General features: G+C 56.9%; 1 protein-coding gene and 1 long non-coding RNA gene across 3 annotated transcripts; one reads left to right on the forward strand and one right to left on the reverse strand.

Annotated features, from left to right (window-relative positions):
* The first annotated feature begins 669 nt into the window (after positions 1 to 669).
* LOC309793106 lies at positions 670 to 8,251 on the forward strand. 2 transcript variants are annotated; one of them, XR_014291881.1, is made up of 6 exons: positions 670 to 1,189; positions 2,021 to 2,195; positions 2,838 to 3,112; positions 3,839 to 3,912; positions 4,175 to 4,274; positions 6,670 to 8,251. It is a non-coding gene; the product is annotated as an uncharacterized lncRNA (long non-coding RNA). The 2 variants fall into 2 exon arrangements; XR_014291880.1 differs by having other exon boundaries at positions 2,021 to 3,112.
* On the reverse strand, positions 4,270 to 27,943 carry DOC2B (double C2 domain beta; the record flags this gene model as incomplete). Its single annotated transcript, XM_082603362.1, has 9 exons — positions 4,270 to 5,121; positions 5,712 to 5,808; positions 6,592 to 6,673; positions 11,199 to 11,356; positions 13,961 to 14,087; positions 14,230 to 14,339; positions 16,750 to 16,824; positions 19,827 to 19,906; positions 27,571 to 27,943. The coding sequence occupies 9 exons, from the start codon at positions 27,941 to 27,943 to the stop codon at positions 4,985 to 4,987; spliced, it is 1,239 nt and encodes a 412-aa protein (XP_082459488.1). The 3' UTR covers positions 4,270 to 4,984.

Consider the following 27,943-nt stretch of genomic DNA (forward strand, 5'->3'; position numbering starts at 1 on the left):
CCAGTACAGCCTAGGCTTCTCCAGCCTTTCTTTGTGTCCCAGCTGTTCTTCAGGCAGCCAAAGGGTCTTGCCTCCTCTGTATAAGACCCCAGGACTAGAATGCCCAGTCTGTCTCTCAACCTGTTCACTCCCCAGGGTGAGTGTCCACCTGTATGATCTCCCTTTCCCTCTTAGTTCCCTCCCGGGGGCACAGGTCTCGACCCGGTGCTTTTCTTCCTATCCTACCTGGGATGGGATTATGGGGGAATCTTTCTTGCAGCCTTGGTTGTATAGGAGTTGTTCTGCCAGTTTCCACTTAGTTTTTGGTGTATTTGGATGTATTTTTTGATGTGGCGGGAGATGAGCTCTATATCCTCTTACTCTGCCATCTTGATCACCCTCCCACTCTTTCTTTCTCTCTCCTTTCCTCCTCTCATTCTCTCCCTTTTTCTACTCAGGGGACTCTGTGGTACTTGGGGTCATTTCTCATCTGTACCCCAGAAGTCTTTGGAGCTAACAGGAGTCTTGTGCATACTCACCTGGGCTTGGACCCGCCATCTTCATAACCACATGCTCCAGACTCATGGACTTGGCTCCTTTCAAACAGTGTCCATATTGGCAGCTTTCATCCATTCATTCAACAAATACTTACTCGAGGCCTGCCTTATGCTCAGTCCTGGTCTGGGGCTACTGTGGTAAACAAGACAGGTGTGGCCCTTACTCTCATGAAGGTTAGTGAGGGGAGAAAGGAATGAGCAAATACACAGGTGATTTTGGTGGTGCGTGCCGTGAAGAAAAGAAAGCAGGCTGATGCGGGAGAAAGTGACTGAGGTTGTCAAGACAGGCCTTACAAAGAGGTGACGCTTGAGACCTAGATGATCAGACTGCACCAGATCACCAGCAGGTTTCTCTGCTGAAAATAACAGGATCCGACTCTAGTTAACGTAAGCAGAAAAGGAATGCACTGGAAGGATATTGGGTACTTCAGAGAATGGGCGGGAGGCCTGGAAAATTAGGCCAGCACAGAGGCGGTTGCTAAGGGAGGTTGGCCAGAACACTGACCAAAATCATGCTACAGCTGGTTCTTGTTAGGACCCAGCCACCGCTGCTCTGGATACTGACCTCAAACCCTGGACCCACAGGCACACCACCACCACCAGAGGGACCTCCAAACTGGGCCTGATCACCACAGACCACAGGTTGTTCACAGGTAAGCTGGGGTTGCTCCCATCTCACACAGAGTGAAAGCCACAGACTTTATAATGTCGTCCTTGATCCGGTCCCCCGTTCCCTATGCTCTCATCTACCCTTCTCTCCTTGCCCCAACCTGCTCCACCCACATCGCTTTCCTTGCAGTTCCTGTCACACCAAGCCTGCCCCCACCTCTAGGGGCACTGGCTGTTCCCTCCACTTGGAGCACTTTTCTTCAAGTCTCCCCAGAACTGCCCCCTTCACCTCCTCCAAGTCTCAGCTCAAAAGTCACCTTCTCTGGAGGCCCACCACATCTCCCTATTTAAGCCCAGCCTCCCCTGCCCACAGGATTCCTTTATGCCTTTTTTTCCCTTGTCATCTTTTAACATGTTATGTTTACTGTTTATTAACTGTCGTGCTGATTAATCTGCCCCAGGTGCCTAGACCAGTGGCTGGCCTTGGAGTTAACATTCCACAGCTGTTGGTTGGATGTGTGGATGATAACATGGCATAAAATGTCTTGGGAGGCATAAGTTGAATCCTGGTCTGTCACTAACCAGCTGTGATTGGACAAACATTTTACCCATCTGTAACATGGGCACCTACCTCAAATGGATTCTTGGTGAAGAGTAAATGAGACAATGTGCAGAATAAGCCCTGGTTGCTGGGCTCTCGTTCTTTCCTGTTCACCCATTCAAATCTATTAAGATGAGTCTTCCAAGCCCATATGATCACAATGAACGTTTCCATTTACTTTGGATTATATGTTATTATAAATATTAACAAGACTTAAAAAGGACATCTTCGGGTAGGTCAGACAAAAGTACAAAAATTGTGTGTGGGGCTGCAGTTTCAGGACTGTATCTGCAGCCGTCACATGATAGCAAAACGGTGGTAAGCAGTGCACGAGTCTGCGTCGAAGACAGCCAGAGTCCATGCATCGGGAGGTTCTCTCGGTTGGAGAAGGAACAAAGGGAGGACATGCTTGGGCCAGGAGATGCAGTTCCTCGCTCTCGCCACTAGAGGTCAGGAGGTTACCGCTTCAGGGTTGGAAGACGGGCCCGTGGGGGATTAGCTATTGGTGGCGGTGGGTGCTGAGACTAGGCAGGGGGGTGGGGATGGCGGTGGATGCCACACCTGGTGACCCCCTGGTTATTGACATCTGACTTTGGAATGACTTTTTGTTTTGTTTTTGTTTGGTGTCAAATTCACCATCTTTGTGGGGCTGAGGGACCAGAGGAAAGATGCCAGCTTGGGGTCAAAGGGAGAGCTCACACTGCAGCTTCTCAAAGCGCCTTTTTCTCTAACAAACAGATACAACCTGTAAGGGGTCCAGAACAGTGCCAGGGTCCTAGTGAAGGTTCTCCCTGGGAGGTCTTCTACCCAAGTGCCCCATCCTCCACTCGGGCTAGCTGTCCAGGAGCCCCACCTCCCAGCCTGACTGTCCCTGTGGTCAGCTGGGACCATGTTTAAGGACCAAATCTGCTCTTGCACAGTCTAGGGCAGTAGAAGGCCTTGGACTAGGTGCCAGGTGTCCTGGGTTCTTATCCCAACTGGGTCCTGTGTAGGCCTCTTCTGCTTGCTATGTGTCTAACAAGGAAGTTGTACTAGGTGACGCTCTAGGTGTACTTCTAACTTGGCCATTCAGCATTTCCGTGTGTTTACAGGGAATTCATGAAGCTCCTCTCTGAATGAGAAACCTGCCCCCCGCCCAAAAGGCAAAGCTAAGACGATAACCCAGAGTTCACCCAGACACAAGGTTCCTCATAAATAGACTCAGCCTCTCTGAATCTCCTTCCTCATCTGTCAAGTGGCGATGGCAATTAAACCCATCTCACAGGGCTGTGAAGATTCATCAAGACAACAGTGGTTGTAAAACCCCTACCACACACAAAGCCTCCTTAGGGAAAACCAGGACTCCCTGACCAGCAAAGTTTGCCAGGTACTGTATGGGGGCTGGAGTCCTATTTCCCCTGCAAAATGGAAAAAGGCTGATGGGCACTTGGTGGGATTCACATGATCACCCCAGGCCTCAGATGGTAATGTGCTTTGTGTCTGCAGCATAAGGTCTAGCCCCAATGCCCCTGTGAGCCCTGTACAAGCGTTGGTGTGGGTGTGGTGTCCAGAGCTCTGGGCTGGAGGTGGTGGGGTAGGGGCCATGGAACCTGGTCTGCCCCAGCTGTGGTAGGGCTGGAAGGCCTCAGGTAGATCACTTTCCCTCTCTGGGCTTTGTTGCCCATCAGTGCAGTGATGGGTTGAACACAGAAATTCCTGGGTTCTGCATTTTGCTCATCCAGTGTTCCTGAAGGCCCCTTAGTCGGCAGGAAAAGTTCGGGGCTTAAAGCCTGAGCCCAAGATTCTGATGCCCTCAACCCCCTCCTGGAGACCTTCACCCAGGGTGCAGGGGGCTCTCTCTTAGCTTCTGGAAGACAGAACCAGCCCTTCCCAGAAACGAGGCCCTGGACTGCTGCTGAGTACTCCTGAAAGGGATCTCAGTAGGGCTAGGATGCAGGGGCAGCCACCTGGGGCTCCCACTTCCCAACCCTGAACCCAGAAGGGCCCTGGGTGGGGGGGGAGTGGGGGAAGGGGAGAGGAGGGTAAGGACAAGGAGGACTTTTTGCTTCTTTTCATGCAGAGAAAAACAGACTCTTTCTCTTCTTGACTGCAGCTGACCTGATGCTTAAGCTTGGAACGAGAGGCAGGATCCATCCTCCAGCTTCCTCAGGAGGAGAAAGATCAAAGGTAGGAGAGCTGGGTCTGAGAACTGAACTTGACCGTGCACCAACATCAGTTTAAGCCACTTCCCCTATGTCTACAAGCCCAGTTGGCCTGGCAGCCAGGGGTGGGAGCAGGACTGAGTGCTGTTGCCCCTAACAAACCCTGCTCCCTCTCCCAGAGAGACCCTGGGTCCCAGACAGTGCCCCTGGCCCAAATCACCTTTCCCCTCCAGGCCTTGTATATGGTTCCCACTGCTTACACTGCTCTTCCCCCTTTGTCTGCCTAGAAACTCCACTCACCCTTCAAGACCTTGCTAAAGCATCACTTCCTCCAGGAAGCCCTCCCTGCTCTCCCAGCCGAGTCAGCAGAATCCACAGAACATGCAGGTGGGTCAGGCTGGCCTTGGCATTCCTCACAACCCCATTGTAATGGTTTGTTTCCAGCTCCCTGACTAGATGGGGACCTCCCTGAGGGCAGGCCCTGGGTCTCATTCATCCCCAGGGGCCTGTGGAATCATTGAGTGAAGCGCTTGGCCTGTGCCCACATGCACTGGGAGCTCCAGGATCTTTACCAGACTCCTGGCTCTCAGGTCAACTTTTTTCCACCCACCCAGTCATGCCAGAGATGAACAGATGTAGTCAGAACCTCCTTTTGGGAATGAACTTTCTTCAGAGTCCTGTCTTGCCCCTGCCCAAACTCTCCTTCTCTTACTGCCCTTCTCCCTGATGGCACCCCTGCTCTCTCAGCCTGGGGTCCCCTGCGACTCACTGCTGACCTCTAGTAGGGTCCTTGTCTTCTGGACCGCCCCATCTACTTCCTCCAGGTGGGTGTTGAGGCCAGGGTCCTCTTCTTCCACGTCTGGCCCTCTCAGGCCCCAGGGGGCCGAAAGCAGGCCCAGCTCTCTGCCCCCGCTGTCCCTCGGAGGGGCTGGGCCTTCCATGGCCTCTAAACGGGGGCTGCAGTGGCTCTGTGTCCAAGCAGGCGTCCTGGATCTCCCCAAACTTGGGGGCGAGGCCCTTAGTGGCAGCTGAGGAAGCCCAGGGCCAGGCCTGTGCTGGGCCGGGCAGGGGTGGGTGCAGTGAGCAAGTGGGGTGGGTCAGTCGCTGAGCACGGCCCCCGGGAGCTCGTTGGTGAGCGTGTGCCAGCGCTCGATCCGCTTGTCCTTGTTCTTCAGGCAATCAAACCAGTGCTTCAGGCGCTCGCCCTTGGCATTGATGCCCAGAACCACGCCGCCTGCAGAGGGGAGCCAAGAGGCAGCCGGGACACGGTGACCTCTGACTCTCAGGGTCTCTCTGGAACCAGTACCCCCTGGCACCCCTCCCAGACTTTGTGCTCCAAGGCCAGACTCTCTTCCCTGCCCACCCACTCTGAGGGTGGACCGTGGTCTGACTATCACACTCTTGGAGCCCCCACCCCCCACTCCCCCAATCAGGGCCCAGGGATCCTGCTCTTCCTTTACCCAGGACCAGAGCAGTACCTGCGGAGCAGCACAGTGGCTTGTGTTGGTGCCAGGGCAGCTCCACTGTGCACAGCCACCAAGCCCATCAGAAATTTGGGGCCACAATGGCTCAGAGTCCAGCCTGAGGGGCTGACCATCACCTCTTACCCCTGCTCCACCACAGACTGCTGTGTGACTCGGCCAGGCCTCTTTCCCTCTCTGGGCCTCTTTCTCTGTCAGATGGGGTCAGGCTGGATCATGTCTATGGCCCCAACTTTCCCCACAGGCCAGGAAGGCAGGACTGTGGCCTAATTCAGGGCCCCTGCCCTTTGCTGAACCCAGGCTGGGCATGTTGCTAAAGAACATTACCATCGTGTCCTCTCACCGATGAAATCGTTGGATTTTCCAATGTCATAATCCCAAACGGTGATCTCCAGGGTCTTCTTGGCCAGGTCCCCGTGCTTAATCTCATAACAGAATTCCTAGTGGCCAGAAGGGGAGTGTCAGGACCAATGACACGGCCTGTAAAGTCGGCCGGTGGCCAGTGCACAGCAGTGGATGATAATGGATTCTCACCCATCTCACCCACTTCCAGATCCTCGGGGTCCCCTTCCCTCTGACCCACCTGCCCCTTTATCACTGAAGCTGCTTTTCTCAGGATCCTCAAGAGTCTCCTTATTGCAAGTCAATGCACACTTGGCGGCCTTGGCGTGCTTGACCTCTCTTGGGTCTGATTCTGCTGACCACTCCCTTCTTTGTGGAACCCTCTCTCCCACCAGCTTCCAGGATCCTTCAACATCTGGTGTCCCCCTCGCTCCCTGGCAGCACCTCCTCGGCCTTCTCTGCCTGCACCCGAGTCACTCAGGCTCTGTCAGAGGCTCCCCTCCCTCATCTCGTCCCTCGGAGCTCCTCTCCAGCTGCACCCACCCCCTGGGCTGAGGACCTGGGTATCTATCTGCGCCCACCTTCTTGGGGCCACTCACATCCTCACACCACCCCCTCCACATCCAACATGGCTACATCCCATCAATTCAATCCTCCGAAGAGTTTTCCAGGCCTCTCCTCACTTCTGTCTGCACCACCTTGGCCTGGTTCAGCCTGGCCTCACTTCTCCCACCAGTCCTCCTACCCCACGGCTGGGGGCTCTCCTGTCAGTCCCTCCCCAACCTCCAGCTCCCACAGTGACCCTTGAAAAACCCAGTCCTTCCGGGGTCCCCTGTCCTCAGGGAGAGTGAGTGGCTCAGGGCTTCACCAGCCTCTCGTACCTCGTTGAACTCTGGGTTTAGGGTTTTCTTCTTTACCGCTGTCTTATGTTTGGATTTCTTGTCCACATCTGGCTTCAGGTATCTGGAATTATAACCAATCAATAGGCAGAGGGTGAGAAGACACTCTGAGTACACATGGAGCCAGCAGGGCTTGGAAGAGAGAGATTCCCAGGCCTCCCGTTCATCCTAACCATCGGATGTCCCCAGCACTACTCTGTGACAAAGGTGAGCGGTCAGTGCAGTGGGAGAAGCAAGTGGGTCCTTCATCACCTGGACCTCTGTTCACAGCCCGTTCCTGACGTCACAGAGCCCCTCCATCCCCTAGGAAAGAGGATTTTATTTCTGGAAGTCTAATTTTCACAGCTCACATTTCCCACCAGAAAAACATTTTTAGCAAAGTTGGTCCCTTGCTAGAGCTCTTCTTTTTGTAATAGCAGATTATGGAGATAGAATTCACACACTATAAAATTCATCTTTCTCAAGTGTATAACGCAGCAGTTTGTGGCATAGTAGCTGGGCTGTACAGCCACTGCCACTACCTCACTGGAGCTTTGAGGAAGGAAAACAGGTCTTTTGGGCAGTGACAGCAGGGCTTCCTGAAGGGAAGGAGGGAAGCCGGCCAGCCCCCTCCACGGGCATCAGTCAGCTCCTTGGACTTCGATGCACAACAGCAGTCTTCATCTGGGGCTCAGAAAGGGGGAGGGACTCACCCAAGGTCACACAGCTGCTCAGCACAGGGATGGTGCTCAGAAGCCAGGCCCTCTCCTTTGCGAAGCTTCTTACCCTGTCCCTGCATGGACACTAGTGACAATTGCCCTGCTCCTGCGGACAGGACCACATCTGTCTCACCCACCACCAGCTTCCTGGTACCCAACTTGATGCCTGGCACTGGGTGGGATCAGTGAACACAGAAAGTGGCACCTCATTATTGCTTTTCTGTGCACTTTTTTAAAAAGTTGTGATTGTTATTACATAAGAAATACTGGTTCATTATAGAAACACTAGAAAATATGTATTAACAGAAGTTGGGGGTGGAGAGAGAAATGAATACACAGGTCTGCACAAAAACCTGTTCTTTAGCAGCTTTATACAGCCATCAGAAATTGGGATGACCTGACGGACGACTACTTGGCAATGCAGACCTACAGACCGAGCTCCAGGCTCAGGCACCACGCAGCTGGCTCCCCAGAGCGTTAGGTTATATAGGAGTTGCCTTTGTAAGTCAGTCTGGAAAAGGCAAAACTGTCGCAACAGAAAACAAATCAATGGTTGACTGGGGCCAGGGGACCTTTCTCGGGTGATGGTATCTGGGTCTTAACCATGGTGGTGGTGACAAGCTTGTATACGTCAGTCAGTCACACTTCAAAAGGGGAGAAACCGGGCTTCCCTGGTGGCGCAGTGGTTGAGAGTCCGCCTGCTGAGGCAGGGGACACGGGTTCGTGCCCCGGCCCGGGAGGATCCCACGTGCCACGACGCGGCTGGGCCTGTGAGCCATGGCCGCTGGGCCTGCGCGTCCGGAGCCTGTGCTCCGCAATGGGAGAGGCCACAACAGTGAGAGGCCCACATACAGCAAAAAAAAAAAAAAAAAAAAAGGGGGGAGAAACCTACTGGATATAAATTATACCTCAATAAAGATGACTATTTAAACAGGTTGGGGGGGGTTCCCTTAAACCCTCACCCAGAGATGGTGAATTTCTGCATTCCTTACAAGCTTCCATGCACTTCTTGTCTCGTCTTTGCCTGTTTTACTTTGGGGGCGAGGAGGAGGGATGGGGGCGGTCCTGCACAGTGGGAGTGTCTCCCAGCCCTGCCTCCGGAAGGCCCTGAAGGGACGCTGTCCCAGGCTCCCTCAGCGCTGCACAGCCAGTGTCCATCTAGTGATCCTCACGAGGCCCCAGCTAGGGGTCATCCCCTGTCCTGCCCCCAGGCCTTTGTCTATGCTGTCTCCCTGCCTGGAGTCCCTTCTCGCCTCACCTCACCACTGCAGGGGAGCTTCCCGAGGGAGTGTGGCCTGTGTGGGCGAGAAGTGCACCCTGGCCACGCTCCAGGGGCCCGCCCATGGCTGCTCACCCTCCCTAGCAATCAGCACTTCCTCCTGCCTTGGCCACCAGGGCTCATGGAGCCTCCCTACCAGTGCCACCGCTGGTCCCTTCTGCGCAGCGACTGCTGCTCACCTGAGGCCCCTAGAAGACAGCAGAGGGCTGGAGAAGGAAGGGGTTGCCTAGGGCAGCACAGCAAGTTGCTTTGCGCTTTCTCAGTGCCCCTGGGTGTGAGATGGAGATGGTAACAAGTACTGCACAGGGCTGCTGGGGGGCTTCAAAGAGGCCTGGCACAGCCCTGGCACCCAGCAATTACTCGGTATGTGTTAGTGATGATTGTTAACCATCATGAGACCCTGAAGAACTGGACTTGGGGTCAGCTTCCAGCCTGGGGAAACTGAGGTAGCTGTCATCTGGGGTGAAGTTTATAAAGATGATAAGGGTGCCAACAAAAGACCTTGGCCCATCTAGCTTTGCTCCTCAGCATCCCCCACCTGGCACTTCCATGTAGCTCTCTTCTCGGGGCCCCAGATGCTCTGCTCGGAATCTTACCTGTGCCTTTATTTCCCCTACTTTCAGCAAAGAGAAGGCCCATGGTCCATGAAGGGGCCTTTCAGAGATAGGGAGCTCTGAGCAGTAGCCCGTGCAACTCACCCAGGGAATTCCAATCAGATGTAGGGGTTTCTAAGCTGCTGGGGCCTCCCTCTGATACAGCGGGACACCCACAGAGCTGTCTGTCTGAAAGGCCCATGGCTGGAGGGTGGGCCCAGCAACTACCGCACCTGTGGCAGGGGAAGCCCCAGGCACGGTGGACAGGCCCTGCCAGGGCTGCCTCTCCCTGGCTGTGGGAGGTGGCTGGACCCTCTGTTGTACCAGGTGAGACCCTATTTTCTGGATAACCCAGCATGAGACCCTGGAATTCCTATCAACTTGGCAGGTGGGAACTGAGCCCAATTTAGAAATTTCACACCAGCCTTCCCTTGTGGCACAGTGGTTAAGAATCCACCTGCCAATGCAGGGGACACGGCTTCGAGCCCTGGTCTAGGAAGATCCCACATGCCGCGGAGAAACTAAGCCTGTGCGCCACAACTACTGAGCCTGCGCACCTAGAGCCCGTGCTCCGCAACAAGAGAAGCCACCGCGATGAGAAGCCTGTGCACTGCAACGAAGAGTAGCCTCCGCTCGCTGCAACTAGAGAAAGCCCAGCGCGCAGCAACGAAGACCCAATGCAGCCAAAAATAAATAAAATAAAAATTAGGAAAAAACCCTCTAGCATCACAGTTAGAGGGGGAGGCACCGTCCTCCCTCCCCAGAGACAATCACTACAGTATCACACTGGTGCCCCCCACTACAGTTTGCTTTGGGCTCAGCATAGCTCTGGCCACGTTCATTCACCTGGTCCTCATTTATTCACTTCAACCGCATAGTACTCCACTGTACACAGATGCCACATTTTATTAACCTGCTGATGAACACTAGGCTACTTCCATCTTATCGCTGTCACAAGCAATGCTGCAAAAGCAGCTTTACGCCAGGGCCTGGGTCTCTAGGACACAGACCTGGAAGGGAAGTGATGCGGCCACAGGGCATATGCATCTTTCTAGGTTACCGAGTATCACTTCCCTCCACTGTTTTAAGAGTCTAATTGTCTTCTGAGCTATTACAGCATTTCCGTTCCCAGTGGCCTCTGATCCACTGGAAATCACTGTCTTGCTAAGGGTTGAAGTTGGGGCCCAACATTGTTTTTTGAGCAGAAAACCAGTAGTCCTTGTGGTGGCCTCTGTCACCTGGGCCTCCTTACTGTCCCCTGAGGCCAGAGCCATCCCTGCTTCTTAACTATCTTAAACCCTCTGTCCCTTTCCCTGAGCAGAAACACCTCCTTTCTGCTGAGCCAAATTCCTCCCCAAGTCCTACCCTTCAAGACAACCTCACTACATCCATCTTTTGTTTGTGGAGCGCACCAAAGCACAGATGGTGGTCACCAAAACACAGGCTTTATCCCTCTCCAAACGGGATTTATCCCTCACCAGCTCCTGCCTGAGCTAGGATCACAGCCTGTCCTGACCCAGGTTCACGGCTCTGGGGCCCCGAGTTAAGTCTCTCCCCAGTGCTACCAGAAGCCCCACCTGGCAGGGCTTGGTGGACCCCTATCTGCGTCTGTGGTACCATAGAGCACTGCCCACATGTGCCCAGCCCTAAGCCCTGATGGAGTCCCTTCACTGGATCTCCTGGCCTCCTGTCCTCCAACCTGCACACAGCCTTTCCTGGGCCCCATGACCACAGAGAGACCTGCCAAACATCAGGAGATAACTGCTCTCTATCTGCGTGACTGGGCTGCCACTCAACTGCTATGGACGTCAGTTTCCTCATCTGAGAAATAGGTTTGGCCAGATTCAACCCACAGAGTTGCCCAAGGAGCATAGAAGAGTATGACCTCGTGGGCACAGCACCCCCGGTGCTTCACACAACTACTTGCCACACGGACCACTGATCTCGATGCACAGACCTCCCAGTCCCTGGAGGTGAGGAAGTGAGGAAGGAGGCGGCTGGCCTGGGCCGCACACTCACGTTTTCACGTAGGGATCCGAGTAGCCGTTGGCGTCCATGGCAGCCAGGTGTGCGCAGCGCACAATGCCGACCAGCAGGCCCTGCTTCTGCGAACTGTACTTGAGGGAGATGAGGATGCGGCCCCGCTCCTCCAGGGACTTGTCTTCTGTCTTGTCCACCTGTGGGGCAGGTGGGCGGTCACTCAGCTGTCCTTGCCTGCTCCCACCTCTCCTGCAGCCACGGGCCCAGGCCAAACGGAGCCCGGTGGGTGGTGAGGGGTCTCCCTGGAAGGTGCTTCTTGGAGCTTCTTAGGCACATTCCCAACCCCAGGGGGAGCTAGGAGGCAGGTGGGGTGTGGCCTAGGCCTGCCCTGTCTAGCGCCTGCCTCGGATCAGACCTCAACTCTAGGCCTCACTGTGTGGCCTCCCCACCCCAGCCAGTCCACTGAGACCATTCCTCACCCTCCTGAGACCACCTGTTTCTACCTTCCAGCTGCTACTCACCTGGAACCCCTTTCCTTTACCCTCTGTCCACCCAGCCTGAGCCCTATGACCCCCAAAGGCCCCTCCTAGGTTTCTCTGCCAGGCTCCTCTTGCACTCGGTCCCTCTGCTCTTGACTGTTCGCTGCCTGGCACTAAAACGGCAGCTTACGTGGCCCCTCATGGGCAGGGGCCATGCTTGCACCTCTCTAGAGATGGAGCTCCTGTTAGGTGAAGGAAGGACTACCTTCCCCAACTCCCACACCCAGAGCAGACATGGCTAGCTGATGACTGCGTTCACCCTGAGCTCAAATGCAGCCTCAGTATCTTCTCAACACAGCGCTCAGGCAGCCTGTACCCGTGGCTCAGAGGAGGCGGGTGAGATTTAACTACCTGCCACTCGGGCCTGGGGCTTTGTGTATATGATAGCCCCACTAAACCATGGCTCTTGTGGCAGTTGTGATGTGTGAAAATTAAACAGTATAAATGAGCCAGGATACTTTCAGCTGTTTCTTTAGGGTAGGATATACTTTGAATTGTTTCACATGAAGACCATTGAACTGGGCATCGTTCAGTATTTACGGAGAACGAATAGGGTTTACAAGGCTAAGTAAAATCTAAAAGGTATCATCAAAATTAAACTTTACTGCCGATTGATTATCCTGAACTGCACCCTTGTCATTGTGGGTCCCTGAACTGGACCAATGAGATCCTAGCAAATTCAAGCAAGGCTAAGCAAGCCCCTGATCACACCTGGTGCACAAGCATGCATGCTTTCACGCACCTCCCCGTGCATGAAACAGGTGCTCACACATACATTCCACGCTCACACACGATTCACACACCACACAGGTGTTTGTTTACGTCAGGGATCAAAACTCAGAAACACAACTCCAGCAGGAGTTGGTGTTGCCTTTTATAAGTGACATATATCATTTGGAGAAACTGGGTCACCTATGGTTAGTAACTAATAATAAAATTAAAAAGGTTATCTCCATCACACTAATATCTATGAGTGGGAGAGAATGTGATAATGGAATACAATTTGCTCAACTTATGCAAAAAGACAGAGCTGGGTTTCTGGGAGGGAGGTCTGACCTCAGGTCACTTGTTCCAGGCCAGGCTGCGCTAAGCATGTGTCTCAGGGCCCTGTGGAGGAGGGGTACAGGCACTCAGGGGACAGCCGCTGGACTCTGTCCTCTTGAGCTTTCCCATTGCCCAGACCTCTGGTAGGGTATCGTCCTGGGGAGGGGACTGTGCCCTGAACACCATGCAGTCCCTGAAGGCATAGGTTTCTTAGGGTCCCGGGCCTTGGACCTCTTGGCCAACCCCTCCCGGCCCTTCTGAACTGGGTGAAGGGAGGCCTGGGGAGGGGAAGGAACGGGGAGGGGAAAATTGCTCAGAGACTCTGGGAGGGCTCAGCTGCTGCCGACGACCAGGGGGCAAAATTGGTTTTGACGTTTTCAAACAATTGCAATTTCTAGGAAAGAATGATTTTGTCTCCTCTGGGTATCTCACAGGCACCTCACGCCTAACGTGTTCCAGCTGCGCTCCGAGCACCCCCAGCTGCTCCTCCCATGGTCCTCCGCATCCCAGTTAATGACCCTTCATCCTCCCAGGTGCTCGGGCCCCAGGCCTGAGGATGCTGATCTTCAGCCCTCCTCCTGCCTCCACTGCTGCCCCGCCTAGGCCTGAGTCCTGCTCCTCCCTCCACCCTGCTGGTCTACCCACCCTGGCCTTCCACTCCCTCCCACTCTGAGGAGCCTGTTAAAATGTCCTCAGATGCCTTGGCCCCTGCCTAGCACCCTCCTGTGGCCCATCTCACTCAGGGATAAGGCCAGAGTCCTCCCAGCCTCCCAAACCCCCAACCTCTGCTCTCAGCTCCCAGGACCCCCTCCCCTCGCTTGCTCTGCCCCTCTCATTTGACCTCTTGCCTGTGCCTCCCACAGGCTGGGCGCTTTTCCATACAGGGCTTTGCAACTGCTGTTCCCTCTGCCTGGAATATTCCCTGCTCGCCGAGTGAGCCCTCCCAGAGCACCCGTCTAACCCACTGACCCCTCTCATGCTTTCTTTCTCGGCCCTGATCCCTGCTGAACAGACTATCTGTTTGGGTCGTTTATTTCATTTTTGGTCTGTCTCCCACCCAAACTTCATGAGGGCAGGGAGATTTATCTGTCTCCCCAGCACCTGCACTTGTGCCAGGCACATAATAGGTGCTCAATAAATGCTCCTGGCCCTGCGCTCATGGCAGGGTGGGCCCTAGACGGCTGCAGAGCCCATGACTGGAGGTTGTGGCCCACTCACCGGCAGCTGCTTCTCCAGGCAGATGCTGAACGTCTTGGTGTGGTTGGGCTTCAGCTTCTTGAGGGGCACCCGCGTCTCCCCGATGAGCTCGTTGTGGCGGAATTTGTCCTCGTCACACACGGAGATCCTGGAGGGCAAAGGGGCCTCTCAATTTGCTTCCAAAGTCAGTGCGGATTTGCAGGTGGTGGGCCGGGGGGGTGTGGGGAGGGCCTGCCCTGTGGACAAGGCTGGGTGGGGTGGGGGAGCCGGCGGGCCGGGGTCTCACCCACCGCAGGGTCTTTCGGATCATGTCTTCATCTGTGATCCCGTAGTAAGTGAGGGTCTCGTTCCACGTGGGGTTCAGAGTGTTTCGGAGAGTTTTCGTTCTGAGCTTATTTGCCTGGAGAGAGCAAAAATGATCCTCTGAGTGTCAAAGAGGGTGACGGGCAATGTAATGGCCCCAAACACATCCCAATCCCCCAGATCCCGTACATAAGCGCTCTTCCCTGGCAAAGGGGGATTAACGCTGTTGTTAATCAGCTGACTTTAACATAGGCCGACTGGGGACTTCCCTGGCGATCCAGCGGCTAAGATGCTGCACTTCCAATACAGGGGGTTTATCTGGATGATGTGGGTGGGCCATGTCCCACGTCATCACAGGGCCCTTAAAAGTAGAAGAGGGAGGCGAGAGAAGAGTCCAAAGGAGCATGACAAGGGGAGAAAGTCAGAGAGGCGACACCGGCTTTGAAGATGGAGGAAGGGGCCACGAGCCAAGCAAAGGGGGTGCCTCTAGACGCTGGAAAGGAATGGCAAATAGCTTCTCCCCTCGAGCCTCCAGAATGGAACGCAGCCCTGCTGACACGTGATTGTAGCACAGTGGGACCTATGTCGGACTCGCACCCTGCAGAACCGGAAGGTATATGAGATTTGTGGTGTCGTAACCCAGCCAGTTACTGGTCATTTGTTAGCGCAGCCCTAGGAAACTACAACAGGAGAATCCTGCCTCCCAGGTGCGTGCCCAGGTGTGTGGCGGGGGGAGGGTGTCTGCAGGAGGCGTGGTCTGGGCAGCTGCGAAGCCTGGCTTGGACCTAGATTCTCTCCCTCAGCCTCCTCGCCTTCGCTCAGGCTGGCCCCTGCCGGGAAGGCACCTCTCCTGGAGGACGCCTGGGGGCTGCCTCCCCTCCTTCCTCAGTGCTTCCAGAGAGCTTGGTTCTCAGACTCCTTACCTGCCTTGCCCCCTTCAGACCCTGACTTCCGTAGCCGATTCCCTTTGATGTCCGCCACAAACCGGCCCAGGCTTTGAGGTCAGACAGCCCTGGGTTCAAATCCCAGCTCCACCACTTACATAAGCTCTGTGGAGCCCAGTGGGTTACTGACCCTTTCTGAGGGTTAGGCTCCGGGGCGTAACACCACATCTCTCTCAGCCTGGTTTTTACGACCTTCTCTATAAGGTGCTCTATGAAACTGCCCTACAAAGGAATCTATCCTATAGGGGGTCCCTAGGATTCAGCAGCCAGGTACTGCCGACTTGAGGTCCCAGGAGTCTAGAGACGCATGGTCACTGAGCCCCCGAGTTGGGCCCCTTCCACTGGTCACATGGCCTTCACAGCCCTGGGGGTCCCCCCTGCAGCATGAGGACAGAGAGGCCTGGAGTGGGGAGCCTGCTCCTCCAGGTGTAGTGGGAGGTCCACTGCCCTTTCTCCTGCAGCCCTGCCTTCCCTTCTGGGATGGCGCCCCTGGACCAGGGGGAGCCCGGGCCCCAAAGTTAACTCAGGCCCCAGCAGCCTGTGGCTCCTCAGCCCGGGGTGGCCACCTGGGGGTGGGACCCCCCAGTTGGTCTGCAATTGTCCTGAGCAGTGGTGGGGGAGGCCCTCTGCTCAGGGGGTTGCCCCCACTGCTGATTCTTCCTCTCTATCAGGTCACTCGAGGGCCAGGAAGGAACTCCCCAACTTTGGCTTCTAAGAAGGAGGCCAGGACAAGAACACCAGCCACTGGGCTCTGCTGCTCACGCTCCTGTGTCCTGTGTCCCCTGTCCCTCTGCCTCCGCCCAGGTCTCTACTTGGAAACAAAGCTGCTGGACTCCAGTTGAGTCCCCTCTAGCATGGGGTCTGCCCTACTCACCCCTTGAGATATCTGTGGGCTAGGGAAGGACCCAATTCTGAAAAGATGTGATCTTCCCTCCCATGACATTACAAATAAAACTACACTGAACTGTAGGACGTATGAAAGGAAGTCTCATCAAGTTCTGATCTTCTAGTGCTGAAGGCCACCTTGATGCTTTTCATAGAGAATTAAAAAAAAATTTTTTTTCCCTCTCCTTTCATAGATGCACCTGTTGGGCTGGTCTGCTTGTCAGGTCATCTGGTACAGGAACAAGGGTTCTGTAGTCAAATAATTTGGGCAGTTGCTGACTACCCCATCCCCCTTGTGGGGCATCACAGAGCAGCCCATCAACACATTAAAGGCTCTGGTAAGTCCTGCAGTAAAGAAACCTGTTTAACAATGTTTCCCAGTGTTATCTGGCCACAGAACCCTTTGTTTACACACAGTATTAACGTCCAGCTGAGAGTGTTTCTTATAAAACGCTAGCCTAGAAAGTCTCCCAGGGAGTTTCCCCAACTCAGTAGGCAGGTGGTGCTGACTCAAGGTCCCTGGGAGGCCTAGAGGGTGTGGGGGTGACTGGGTGCTCTGGGTGGAGGTGGAGTGAACCCCTCAACTTGCTTGGGCTCTGAGTGGGTGTGGGAGCTGTAGGCCTCCCTGGGTGCCCCAAGCCCAGCCTGGGCCCCAGTTACGACAGGCAGGCCCCTTACCTTACTGGCTCCTGGCAGCAGGTGCAGCTTGACATAGGGGTCTGCCAGCCCATTGTGGTCCATTGGCTTCAGGCCCTGAGCAGAGAAGAATGGCAAAGGGTGTAACTGGGGGCTTGGGGACACAGCTGCCAAGGCCTCCAGGCACCTGGGTCAGCAGGCATCCCTGCCCCCTGGGCCTCCTGGCTGGGTCCATTCACGACCCTCTTCACAGAAGCAATCCTGCCCCACACCCCCAGAATGGGGGGTGGCGAGGAAGGCTCCATGCTGGTGCGATCTCCCCCCAACCCCCCACTGCCCCAAACGTCTGGCCCTGGGCAGGCGACACGGGGTGCCTTTGTCAGATCAGCCTCTTTCTGTTTTCCTTATCTTGGAGGCCAGGTGACTCACTTTCTCTGAATGAGGCTCTCGTTCTCCTGCTGTGGTCAGGCCTTTCCTTCCTCCCGATCCCCCTTCTCCCTGCTCCCCATGCACTGCGACTTCCCTCACAGACCCTAGGCCCTTGTGACCCTCTGTCTGCTCATCCACACGCTTCCCTCTGCGGCCACGGGAAAACGTTCTGTGTCCTGGAGACCAGGCTCAAGTTCTCTCTGGCTTTGCCACAGCCCCCTGCCAGTCTGTGTCCCCAGAGGCCACACAGGCTGGCCGGCCATGGAGGGTCCCTCCACAAGGTGGCACCCCTCACTCACTCAACCACCAGTCAAGTGTGCACAGCCAAGGAACTCGCGGAACCATAAACAGACAGGGGCCTAGCTGACCTCACGCTCCCGGGACGGCACACGGGGATGGAGGAAGGCTGCTGGGGCACGTGTGGGGTAGAGATGGCAACCTCACAACCTCATTCAAAGATGAGGTACAAGTTGGCTGCTCATGACCAGCCCACCTCCCCCACTTCCCAGGGGAGCTGAGGCTCTTCTCCCCCCTCCCCACCTTGGTTCGGAGAAGCTCCCAGGTAGGGGCTGAGATCTGAGGTGGGGTCTTCCAACTTCCAACCAGCACTGCTCCGCTACTGGGAAGGGGCCCACGGGTTTTAGAGCCAGGCTGGCCGGGGTTCAGGTCTCAGCTCCTGCACTTATCAACTGGGTAAGTGGATGACTTCATCTGCCTCCTGAGCCTCAGCTTTATCATCTGTAAAATGGGTTAATAGTCCCCACATCTCAGGGTTGTTGGGGGAGCTGAGGAGGCAATGCTGACACGGGGCCTGCTGGTGGGGCATTTGCTTCCCCCTTCCCCTAAATGCCAGGCCCCTTGGAAGATGCCGGAGAAGCGGCTGAGGGTGGAGGCATCTGAGCTGTGCCGGGAGCTACCTGGGCTCCAGCTCTGCCCTGCTCCGTGGGGCCGGCTCCAGGAGGAGGCTTGGCCGGGTGGCCCTGCGTGCACCGTGGCAGAGAGGCAGACCTTCCCAACACAGGCCTCTCATCCCACCTCTCATCCTTTCGCACAAAAGTGGAACTTTCCAGTTCTGCTGTGGATATGAGTGCCCGTATGTGCGTGCGTGCGTGCGTGCGTGTGGTGTGGGGTGGGGGGTGTCTGCCGCCAGGCCCTGTCCTGCAGGACAGGATTAGGTACTGAGCACTCACTCATTTAATGCTCACAACCACCACATACGTGGGGATGATTAACCCTATTTTACAGATGAGCAAACTGAGGCAGCTGTGCTCACCTAGAGGGAGGGTGGCTCACCTAGAGGGAGGGTCCAGTGCTGGGGCATCTGGCATCCTCCCAGAGGATGCCTGTCGGCCTCAGCCTTCCTACCCGCTGGGGCTCCTCCCCACACCCCACACCCCAGCCCAGCCCCAGCTCCTCCGATGCCTGCACCGCCCCCTCCCCTGCAGAACTGGATCTAAGCAGAGGATGAACTGGAGAATGTGGGAGCGACCATGGCTCGGGGTCCTCCCATCCCCCATCTCCAATGCATTGAGTGATACAAACCCAAGTGGACACACGCGTGTGCACACACATACACACACACACACAGTACACCCCCATAGCCCCTCTAGAGCCTGGGTAGGGAAGGCGGGGCACATAGCACAGGAGGGGCCTGGAGTCTGGGTGGGGAGAAGGGACGGCTCTGGCCCGAGCAGCCTGGCAGCCAGTGCCCATTCCCAGTCCCCAGGCCTGGACAACCTCTACACAGCTGGGTGGAGGGAGAGGGGAAGGGGTCTGCCGGGGCCGTGCACCCTGCCCTCCACCTCAGCACAGCCGGGGGTTATCAGATTCCCAGCTCTGTACCTAGGGCAGGTCTGGAGCCCTTTCGAGGAGGGCAGGGAGGAAGGCAGGGCGTGCCCTGTCACAGCCCGAGCAGCTCCCAGAGGAGAAGGCAGGGGCGGGGGTGGTGCTGGCCCAACAGGGACACTGCTCACCCCTGCCACGGCGGCCCAGCCACGGCGGCCCAGGCCGGGTGGGGCACAGCCGGGCCGAACCAGGCAGCCTGCCCCTCTGGGTGAGCAGAGCCACGGGCAGGGCGGGAGGAGGGGCGGAGGAGCTCGCGGGTTGCGGGGCTGGTGGTGCGGGGCTGGGCGCGGGCAGCGATGCCGGAAGCTCCTCGCTCTGAGCCGGGCCCAGGCCCTTCCACTGCTCTACCGGGAGGTCTACCAGGCCGCACGGCTGCCCTTACCTTGCGGGAGAGCATCAACTTGGGCACCTTCCTCCCAGGGGGAGCGTCGCGGTGTGGGGACGAAGGGAACAGCGTGGCTGAGAACAGAGCTGACGGGGGCCAGGACCAGCGTGGGGTTTACAGACGCTCAGGCCGGTGCGACCAGAGACTAATCCCCCGCCTGGCGCGGCGTCAGCGTCCGGAGCCTCCTCGGGGAGTCCGGAGCACCCAAGTCCAACCCTTCCTCTTGGCCTGCAGGACAGGCCTGTCACCTCCCCGCCCGGCCTTCCCTCCTTCGACAGCTCCCCAGCTCTGGGGCCTCTGTCTCCTGAAAGCTGCCCCCCACCCCCGTTCTCTCCGGCTTCTCTGTTCTACTCTTTCCCCTGAAAGCCTCGCCGTAGGGGAGGCAGCTTCACCTCAGGAGCAGCTGAGATGACTGAAGCCAGAACTCCCTCCCCACCGTCTGCACACAGGTGGGGCCTACCTTGGCCTTGCTGATGGTGCAGTGGAGAGCGTTGTTCTCCTGGTCGTAGAGCAGGCTGAAGTCCAGCGTGCCCAGGGCGGCTGCAGACAGGGAGGGCTCAGGTCACGCCGGGCCCACACGGCGGAGAAGCGTCAGCCACCCCTGCGCGGCCGGACGGGGTGCCACGGTGACCGCGCTGACTGCCACCAGCAGAGCACCTGCTGCATACCGACCCCCCAAACCCTGGGGAGGAGGCTCGGGGGCGGGGGGGTTAGGCCCGTCACCTCCAGACACCGCGAGCGGTGAACTGAGAGTCAAAGCCGGGCAGCGGGCCCCTGACGCCTGCGCCGTGCCTCGCGGCCCGTGGCTGGTCCAGGGTGGGGCCACGTGTGCTGCGCGCTCAGCTAAAGGGGTTCCTGTCCTCCTGCTGCAGCCACCGGCCAGGGCTCTAGACCCCAGCTCCCCCTGCCTCTTAACGGTCCCGGGGTGTGCGAGAAGGCAGAGGGGTCAGGCTCTGCAGCACTGCAGGCCCCGGCCCGGCCGACTGGCTGGCCCACTCACCACCCGCCAGCAGCACTTGGGGTTGCGGCTCCCTCGTCTCCCTGGTCCCTCGGGAGCCCTGGGCAGGGTGTGAGGAGCGAGCCGGGCCCGCATGCTGCTACCCTCAGCCTCTGAAATACAGTGAGTGATTCCCGAGGGCGGGAAGAGGGCGCTGCCACCCTCGGGCGTGATCACACGCGGCAGCTGTGGCTTTTCTCACCGACACGGTTCCCGGCCTGAAGGCTGGGATTGTGGGTCGGAGCAGACCTCAGGGGCAAATCTCTCCCCTGCGAGGTACACATTCACAGCATGTCTTCAGAAGCCCAGATCCTCCTTGCAGGCTGCTGGGCTGGTCAACTGGCATCTCATTCATTCATTCATTCATTCATTCATTCATTCATTCTTTACCAAGTGTTTACAATATGCCAGACTCCGGGAACGAAGGTATCAATAAGACAGGGTTCCTGCCCCGAGGAAAGCACAGCTTAATGGGAGGAACAGATGAAAAGGGTTGGTCAGAACAAAGCCTAGTGGGCCAGGACTGATGGAGGGCTCAGGGGGGACGCCTGGCCTGGATGTGAACTGGGGCCATCAAGAAAGGCTTCCTGGAGGAAGTGACGCTTCACCTGAGCCATGCAAGACAAGTAGGGCTTGGCCAGTGCACCTTGGGGCTGGGGGAAGGGGCATTCCAACCACAGGCCAACCCAGAGGGTGGGGGGCGGAGTGGTTGGAGTGATGCTCTGGGGGAGGCCAGGGATCCCCAGTGTGGGTCTAGAGCAAACCACAGCCTGCTGGCCGAGCCCAGCAACTACTTGTCTTGCACCCCAGCTTCTAACACAGGGTCAGGCACACAGCTCACTGTCTCTGTCATTGTCTCGCGGGGGCACCCGTAGGGTGCGAGACCTGCCCTCTGACGTCTGACCCTGGGTTCATATCCTGGCTCTGCACTTCCTTGCTGTGTGACCTTAGACAGTGTATCTAGCCTCAGTGTGCCTCAGTTTCCTCATCTGCAAAATGGAGACACAACAGCATCCACCTCATGGCATTGTGCTTTAACACCATGCCTGGGGTACAGAAAGTACTCAGTAGACAATTATAGAAAGAGCAGATCCATTTAGGTGATTCTTCTAGATAACTGTACTTGCCCCTCTGAGACACTTTCTGGAATGAACTCATTCCGAATTGGATCACTCCCCTCCCAGCCTTCGTGAGCAGAATACACAAATGGTCACACTTTTCGGAATAACCTGAGTCATTGCTATGACTACGGTTACTGTTCTGTGTGTCAGAGTCCCAGCCCAGACACAGAAGGGCATGTGAGATGATTCCTCCACCGAGGGATCCCAGGTGGCCACTCTTTTTTGAGGTTTTCTTCATTTTTTCCGCCTCCTCCTTTGCCATCAGTTTGAAAATCCTGTTAGAGTACTTGCCCCTGGAAGCACAAACAGCTCTCTCTCCTATTCACTAGTTACTTGTTTCGTCTATGAAACCAGGTGAGAATACTTGTTAAAATTGTGTCTAAACTAAAAGTCAATAGGCCATGGGACTTCCCTGGTGGTGCAGTGGTTAAGAATCCGCCTGCCAATGCAGGGGACACGGGTTCAATCCCTGGTCCGGGAAGATACCACATGCCGCGGAGCAGCTAAGCCCGTGCGCCACAACTACGGAGCCTGCACACCACAACCACTGAAGCCCACACGCCTAGAGCCCGTGCTCTGCAACGAGAGGCTACCGAAATGAGAAACCCATGCACCGCAACGAAGAGTAGCCCCCGCTCACCGCAACTAGAGAAAAGCCCGCGTGCAGCAACGAAGACCCAACGCAGCCAAAAAAAAATAAAAAAAAGTCAATAGGCCTTGGGTGGAGCCTAAAGTCCTTTTCCCTGAGCAGAGCATGCGTGCTTTAGTCCAGGTGTATCTGGCCTTTTGCTGCCTGTATCTTAGCTCCCCTCTGTGCGGGTAAGCAGGTGAGGTGCTGTAAGACAGTGATCTATCACCACGTCTGTAACAACTAACAGCCAAGCTTCTCCAGGCCCAGGCTTTTGTAATAATAGTCTCTAAAGCTCTTGGCTTTGCGCGACAGTAAATCAGTCTGCTGTTCCCTTCAGACCTAACCTGTGGCTTGTGCCCCCCAGACATTAGCCTCCTGAGGGCAGGGACCATGCCTCGGCCACACCTCTGACACCAGCAAAGAGCAGATGTTCAATCCACACGGCCAGTCCATCCAAACCAACTCATTCTCCAGCTTCGCATGGGAGCAGAGATATGGTGTGATGCTCATCTATTAAAACAACACAGTCCACGATCTCTGCCCGGTTCCCAATTCCAGAGAAGGACAAGCCAGCAGACAGAGTCCCCACTGGGAAATTCAGCTCCAGGAGGGGAGAGGGGTCCCTTCCACTGGCTCTACAGACATCCGTGTTTAAGGAAGGCCCAATGCTGCTCAGTGAAACCAACACGGGACCAGTATTCGCTTCCCAGGAAGGAACAGCAAGCCCAGTGCTGCCCCAGGATGGGATTGATGAATTTCTTTGAACTCCAATGCAAGTTTTATAAGAAATAATAGTTTATAAATAGAAGCTCAGTCACCATTTTTAGAGACTTGCCGGTGGTGGAGCTCTCTGAGAGGGCTCATCGCCCAAAGTCTTTATTTCCTATTTGGAGAAATGAGGCTCAGAGAGGGGAGGTGATTTGGTCAGGGTGGCACAGCAGAGCTGGAAGCAGAATCCAAGCCTCTTCACTTCCATCTTGATAGCTCCTGCCTTAAAGCTTAGTGGCTTCCAAAAATTTTTTTCTGCTGCTTTGTTTAGCTGAACTCTTGAGAGGGTGCAACGGAGAAATGAAAGAGAGAATAACAGAATTGCTTTTGGGGTGTGGGGAGCGGGAAGGGCTCAGCCACCGCCCTGGAGGAGCCTCTGAGTTGAAAAACCCCCAGGCTTGTGCAGGCCAGGCGGGCCCCGAGGGCAGGTGAAGGTGCTTGTCTGTGTGAGCCACAGGGTCCTGTCCTCCAGCCACTCAGATCACACCTCCTGGCTGAAGTTAACAGCCTTGGATAAATAATGAGGCTTGGTCACTAATGGGCCTTTGAGAGTTGTCACCAGCTTGTTGATAATTATAGAGCTTTAATGGGGCTAATTCAGAGAAAATCAAGCTCCAGCCCCTGTCAGGTCCTCTAAGGCAGCACATCCCTCTGCTCTGCTGATGGACACTGACAGCATCATGTTGACCTTGGTTTGCACCTGGACTTTCCTCACCTGTACACCCTTGGGAGCAGGACACCAGCCCTGGTTTTGTTTTGTTTTGTTTTTTTAAGAAAAATGTCAGCCTCTGAAATAGTTTAAAAACAACAACAACAACAAAACCATGGCAAGAACCACAGAAAATGATCAAGCCTGCGTCGAAAGCGTTTCATAGCTGGGGAAACTGAGGCACTGACCAGGCGCTGCAGGGGGTACAAAGAGGAATGAGCCACACATCATATAGCCCTGCTTCTCGGGAGCTCAGAGGCAGAGGGTTAGGACTTTTATAAACCTATTAATTCCCCTGCTTTACATTGTTCAAAAATTTTCCACTGCCATCTGGACTCGGTTCAACCTCCTTGGTGTGGCATTCAAGGCCCACTGTGATATGGCCGCTTCGGCCTCATCATCAGAGGCCTTTGCCCCTTGCTCCAGCCACTGGACTCTTCCTCCTTCCACTAAGCCAGGCTGCGTCCTCCCTCCTCCCAGCCTCAGAGCACCCTCTCTGTGGGGGAACTCTGTGCAAGCCGGTGCTTCCCATTTGGGTTCCTGACTCCCTGTCCTCACTGCTGGGCTGCTTGTGTGTCATGGTTTCCATGAACTCCCTGACGGCAGAGATCATGTCTCAGGCATTCTGGAACCTCCACACTCAGCAGAGTGCCCGACACCTAGTTGGTCTTATAAGGTTAAATGCATAGAAATACGGTCCGGGTAGAATATGACTTGGCTCCAAGGAAAGGGAATCACAGCCAGTGGGCAGAGGGAAATTATTCGAGCTGAGGGACTTCTGGGCAGGCCTAACGGCGATTCTTCCCCTCCATCCTTGCTCCAGGCCTCTGTGGGGATCAGTCCTGACCTAGCCCAGGGTGAATCATGCAGGGGCAGGTGTAAGCATGGGCAAGAGATGTAATTCTGGCCAACGAGACAGAAGGACAGATCTCCTGGGGACTTCTGGGAGAGGCTTCCTCACTTTTAAACTGAGACATGGGAGAGGAAACTGATCCTTATCAAATTTAGGATCTTACTGTTACATGTGATGTCTGGACCTGCAGCAGCCACCTTGAACCATGAGGGAGGTCAGCCTAAGAGGAAAAGGGCATGGCCATGTGGAAAGATAGAACCATCACCACTGACGCTGCTGATGAGCAGCTGCATGAATCTACCCCAGTGCCACATGACCTCGACACTCCTCACTGTTTAAGGCACTCTGAATTTTTTTCTGTTACCTATAACCCCCAAATATCCTAGTCATTACAGCTTTGAAGAATGGACTGTTTCCACAGGTGGAGATTGGGTGGGAGGGCATCTCAGGCAGGGGAGCAGCACATGCGGAGGGTGGGACATAGGACCCATTAGGAGGGCAGCAAGCAGCAGAGTCCAGCTTAGCCAGGCTGCACTGTGGACCACTGGGAGGGGAAGGGCACTGGGGGGACACTTCTAACTATAACATTTCTGCATCTTCTCCCCATCAGCGCTCCTCTATTAGATCAATTTGGAACCTGTCAATTTTGTGCTTATGCCTTGAGGTGAATTAATAAAGGATGGGCTTTAAAGAGAAGGAACAAAAGGCCGAATAAATAAACAGCACTTCACTCTTGGCCTTGGACAACAGAGCAACCGTCCTAATTTCTTTTTGTTAGAACAGACATAATCCAATAATTAGGGCAGCAAATAGCATAACCCTGGCTAAAGCTGTAATGAACCATCTGGCTTGAATCATTTAGGCTTATTGTGGGGATCTGGTTGTCAGAGCTGAGACGGGGGTAAAGCCTGGAGTATTGGGCAGAGAGCAGCAGTTCTACCCCGGAACCTGGTCCCCCCATGGGCAGGAGCCAAGATTTCTGTGCTCCCATGGTGGGATGTTTGTTCGGCCACTGAGGGGGTCTAAGCCCAGGGTGGCTGCCCCTTGAAGGGAATGAGGGGGCCAAGCTGGCCCTGGCTCAGCCACACCCCGTCCTCCTTGGCTCTTTTCAGCAGAGTGCCCTGGTGACATGGGTGTGGCCAGCCCATGGTTCAGGCTGGCAAGGCTGTGTCGGACCTTGTACCGCTGACCTCAAGTGCGTCTGTCCCCTGGCAGGACAAGGAGCTCTCTGGGTCCGGGGCCCCAGCCCTGTTCCCTCTCTGCTGCTAGGAGAGTGTTCTGTGAAGACTGCTGAGTGGATGGACTGAAGATGGGGCGCTTTCGGGTCCCCTCCTTGCCTGTGGGTTCAGGGACAGCCAAAAGAAACAACCAGATTTCTCACCTCTTAGCCGTATGTCATCAGAGGGCCCTGGGTGGCACCAGGAGGGCCTGAAGCTCAGGCAGAAGCCCTGCCCTGCTCGCTTGCTCCCTTGGCATAGCGGGAAAGATGCTGGAAATGGGAACAAGTTCCTCACCCCTTCTTCTGGAGCTGGCTGAAGATTCAGGACATGCCAAGGGGTGACCTGAGTCTCAGTTAGGGCCTGCCCAAAGGCACAGCAAGTGAGGGGGTGCACCTTGCCCAGGGTGCCAGGAGCTGGGGGTGGTGGTGAAGATTAAGGGCACAGCCCGGAGGGCAATAGACTCTCCCGACCCAGTTTCCCCAGGCCGGCAGGAAAGTGGACGGAGAGGACTGCTTCCCATCCCCATGCCCAGAGGGCAGGGCCTCATTATGCCAGACTTTGGCCAGAGGGCTGTGGTCCAGGCCCAAGAAAGTGCAGAGCAGGCAGCTTCCCAGCACAGGCCCGGCTCCGAGCGACCCACGGTCTGACAGGCCTCCTCCCACTTGCACCTCCTGGGCCTCCCTAGGTAGGGTGATGAGAGGTCGGGCCCCACCTCTTCCCGCAGTGGTCACCCCCACTGTCAGCTTCCAGAGGCACATTTTATTCTGGGGGAAACTCCAGACCCCCAACCTGAGGCCCATGTGGGCATTCAAGCCAGACGCAGCCACCCTCGCTGCGCTGCGCGGGGGATGGGACCCGGGGAGCCTGGGGGAAGTCGGCGAGCGACCCCTGCCCCGGGAAAGGTCCACCTCCCAGGCAATGCCGGCGTCTGACTAGGGTTTTCCACCTCTGAGAGTGACGCGGCTGGGGCTACAGCTGGGCTGGGGGTCTGGCGAGCAGCGCTGCCCCACCCCCACCCCAGTCCCGCGTAAACCCCTCCCGCACCGCCCGGCGACCTCTTCGTTCTCGGTTTCCCCTCCAGTCCCTGCGCGGGCACCCTCAGAGCCCAGAAAGGCGCCAGGAGCGCCAGCCGGCTGGGCCTCGGCCCCGGAGGCCCCGGGAGCCCTGGTGCTTGCCTACTCCCTGGGGCTCGGGGCTCAGCCCCGGAGGAGGAGGCGCGGGCTGGGGTGGGGGACCCTTCCCGGCCGGGGAAGCGGGTGTAACAGGTGGGCGAAGGTCGGCGGCCCGGTCGAGCGCAGCGGCGGGACCAACGGACGCGGGAGGAGGAACCACCAAGGTTTCTCCAAAGGACAAGCGGCCCCGCGGTCCCCTGGCCCTCGGCCCCCACGCCAGCCAAGCCGCCGCGCTCTGCGGCCGCCGGCCCCACCAGGGAGGCCGCCCGGACCGGACCCCGGGCGCCCTCTGCCTCTCGCCCAGCCCGACCCTCGGCCGAGGGGCCGGTCCGCCGCGGGCTCAGGAGAGGGGAGCGACCGCGCGGTCGGCAGCAACTGGTGTCTCCCCGGGGCGCAGTTCCGCCCTGCCTGGGAACAAAAGCCGCCGCCCTCGCCGGGGCTCCCAGCGGGCGGGCCGAGAGGGGGCGCGGCGCGGGCTCCGGGGAGCTGGGCCCCGGAAATGGGACACCCCCGGGGGGCCCCCAAACTTCCCACCTCTCCGATCTTCTCGGGGGCTGTGTCGGGGCTGTGTGTGCCGGGCGCGCGGAGAGCGCACATCGCGGCCGGGGGTAGCGACACAGCGAGGGGTGTGCCGGGGGAACCGAGATCGCGGGGGATCCGAGGGCGGGCGAGGTCGGGAGCGCGAGCAGCCGCGCAGGGGCGGGGGCGAGAAGCCGGCGGGTGGGAAACTTACTGCAGTCGTCGGACTCGTAGCCGTCGGCGTCCGGCTCGTCCTCGGGCAGCTTGGCAGGCGGTCGCGCCGTGCTGCGGCCGGGGCCGGGGCCGGGGCTGGCGCCGTAGGCTCCAAACAGCTGGTCGACATCCTCGTCGTCGTCGCGGGCGCCGTCGGAGGGGCTGCGGCGGCCCGCGCTGGCCGCGGCCGGGCGCGCGGGGGCGTCCGGGGGTGCAGCGGCGCGGGGCCCGGCGGCCGGCGGCAGGCCCCGCGGGAAGCGGGGGAAGTAGTCGGAGATCTGCTTGATGGGCCGGATGGGGCCGGGGCACACGTCGATGGCCATATGCTCCTGGATGCTGATGGTCGCCTTCTCCCCGCGCCGCCGGAGGGTCAT

Source organism: Mesoplodon mirus, assembly GCF_964341445.2.
Source record: "Mesoplodon mirus genome assembly, chromosome: 18".
Lineage (NCBI taxonomy): Eukaryota > Metazoa > Chordata > Mammalia > Artiodactyla > Ziphiidae > Mesoplodon > Mesoplodon mirus.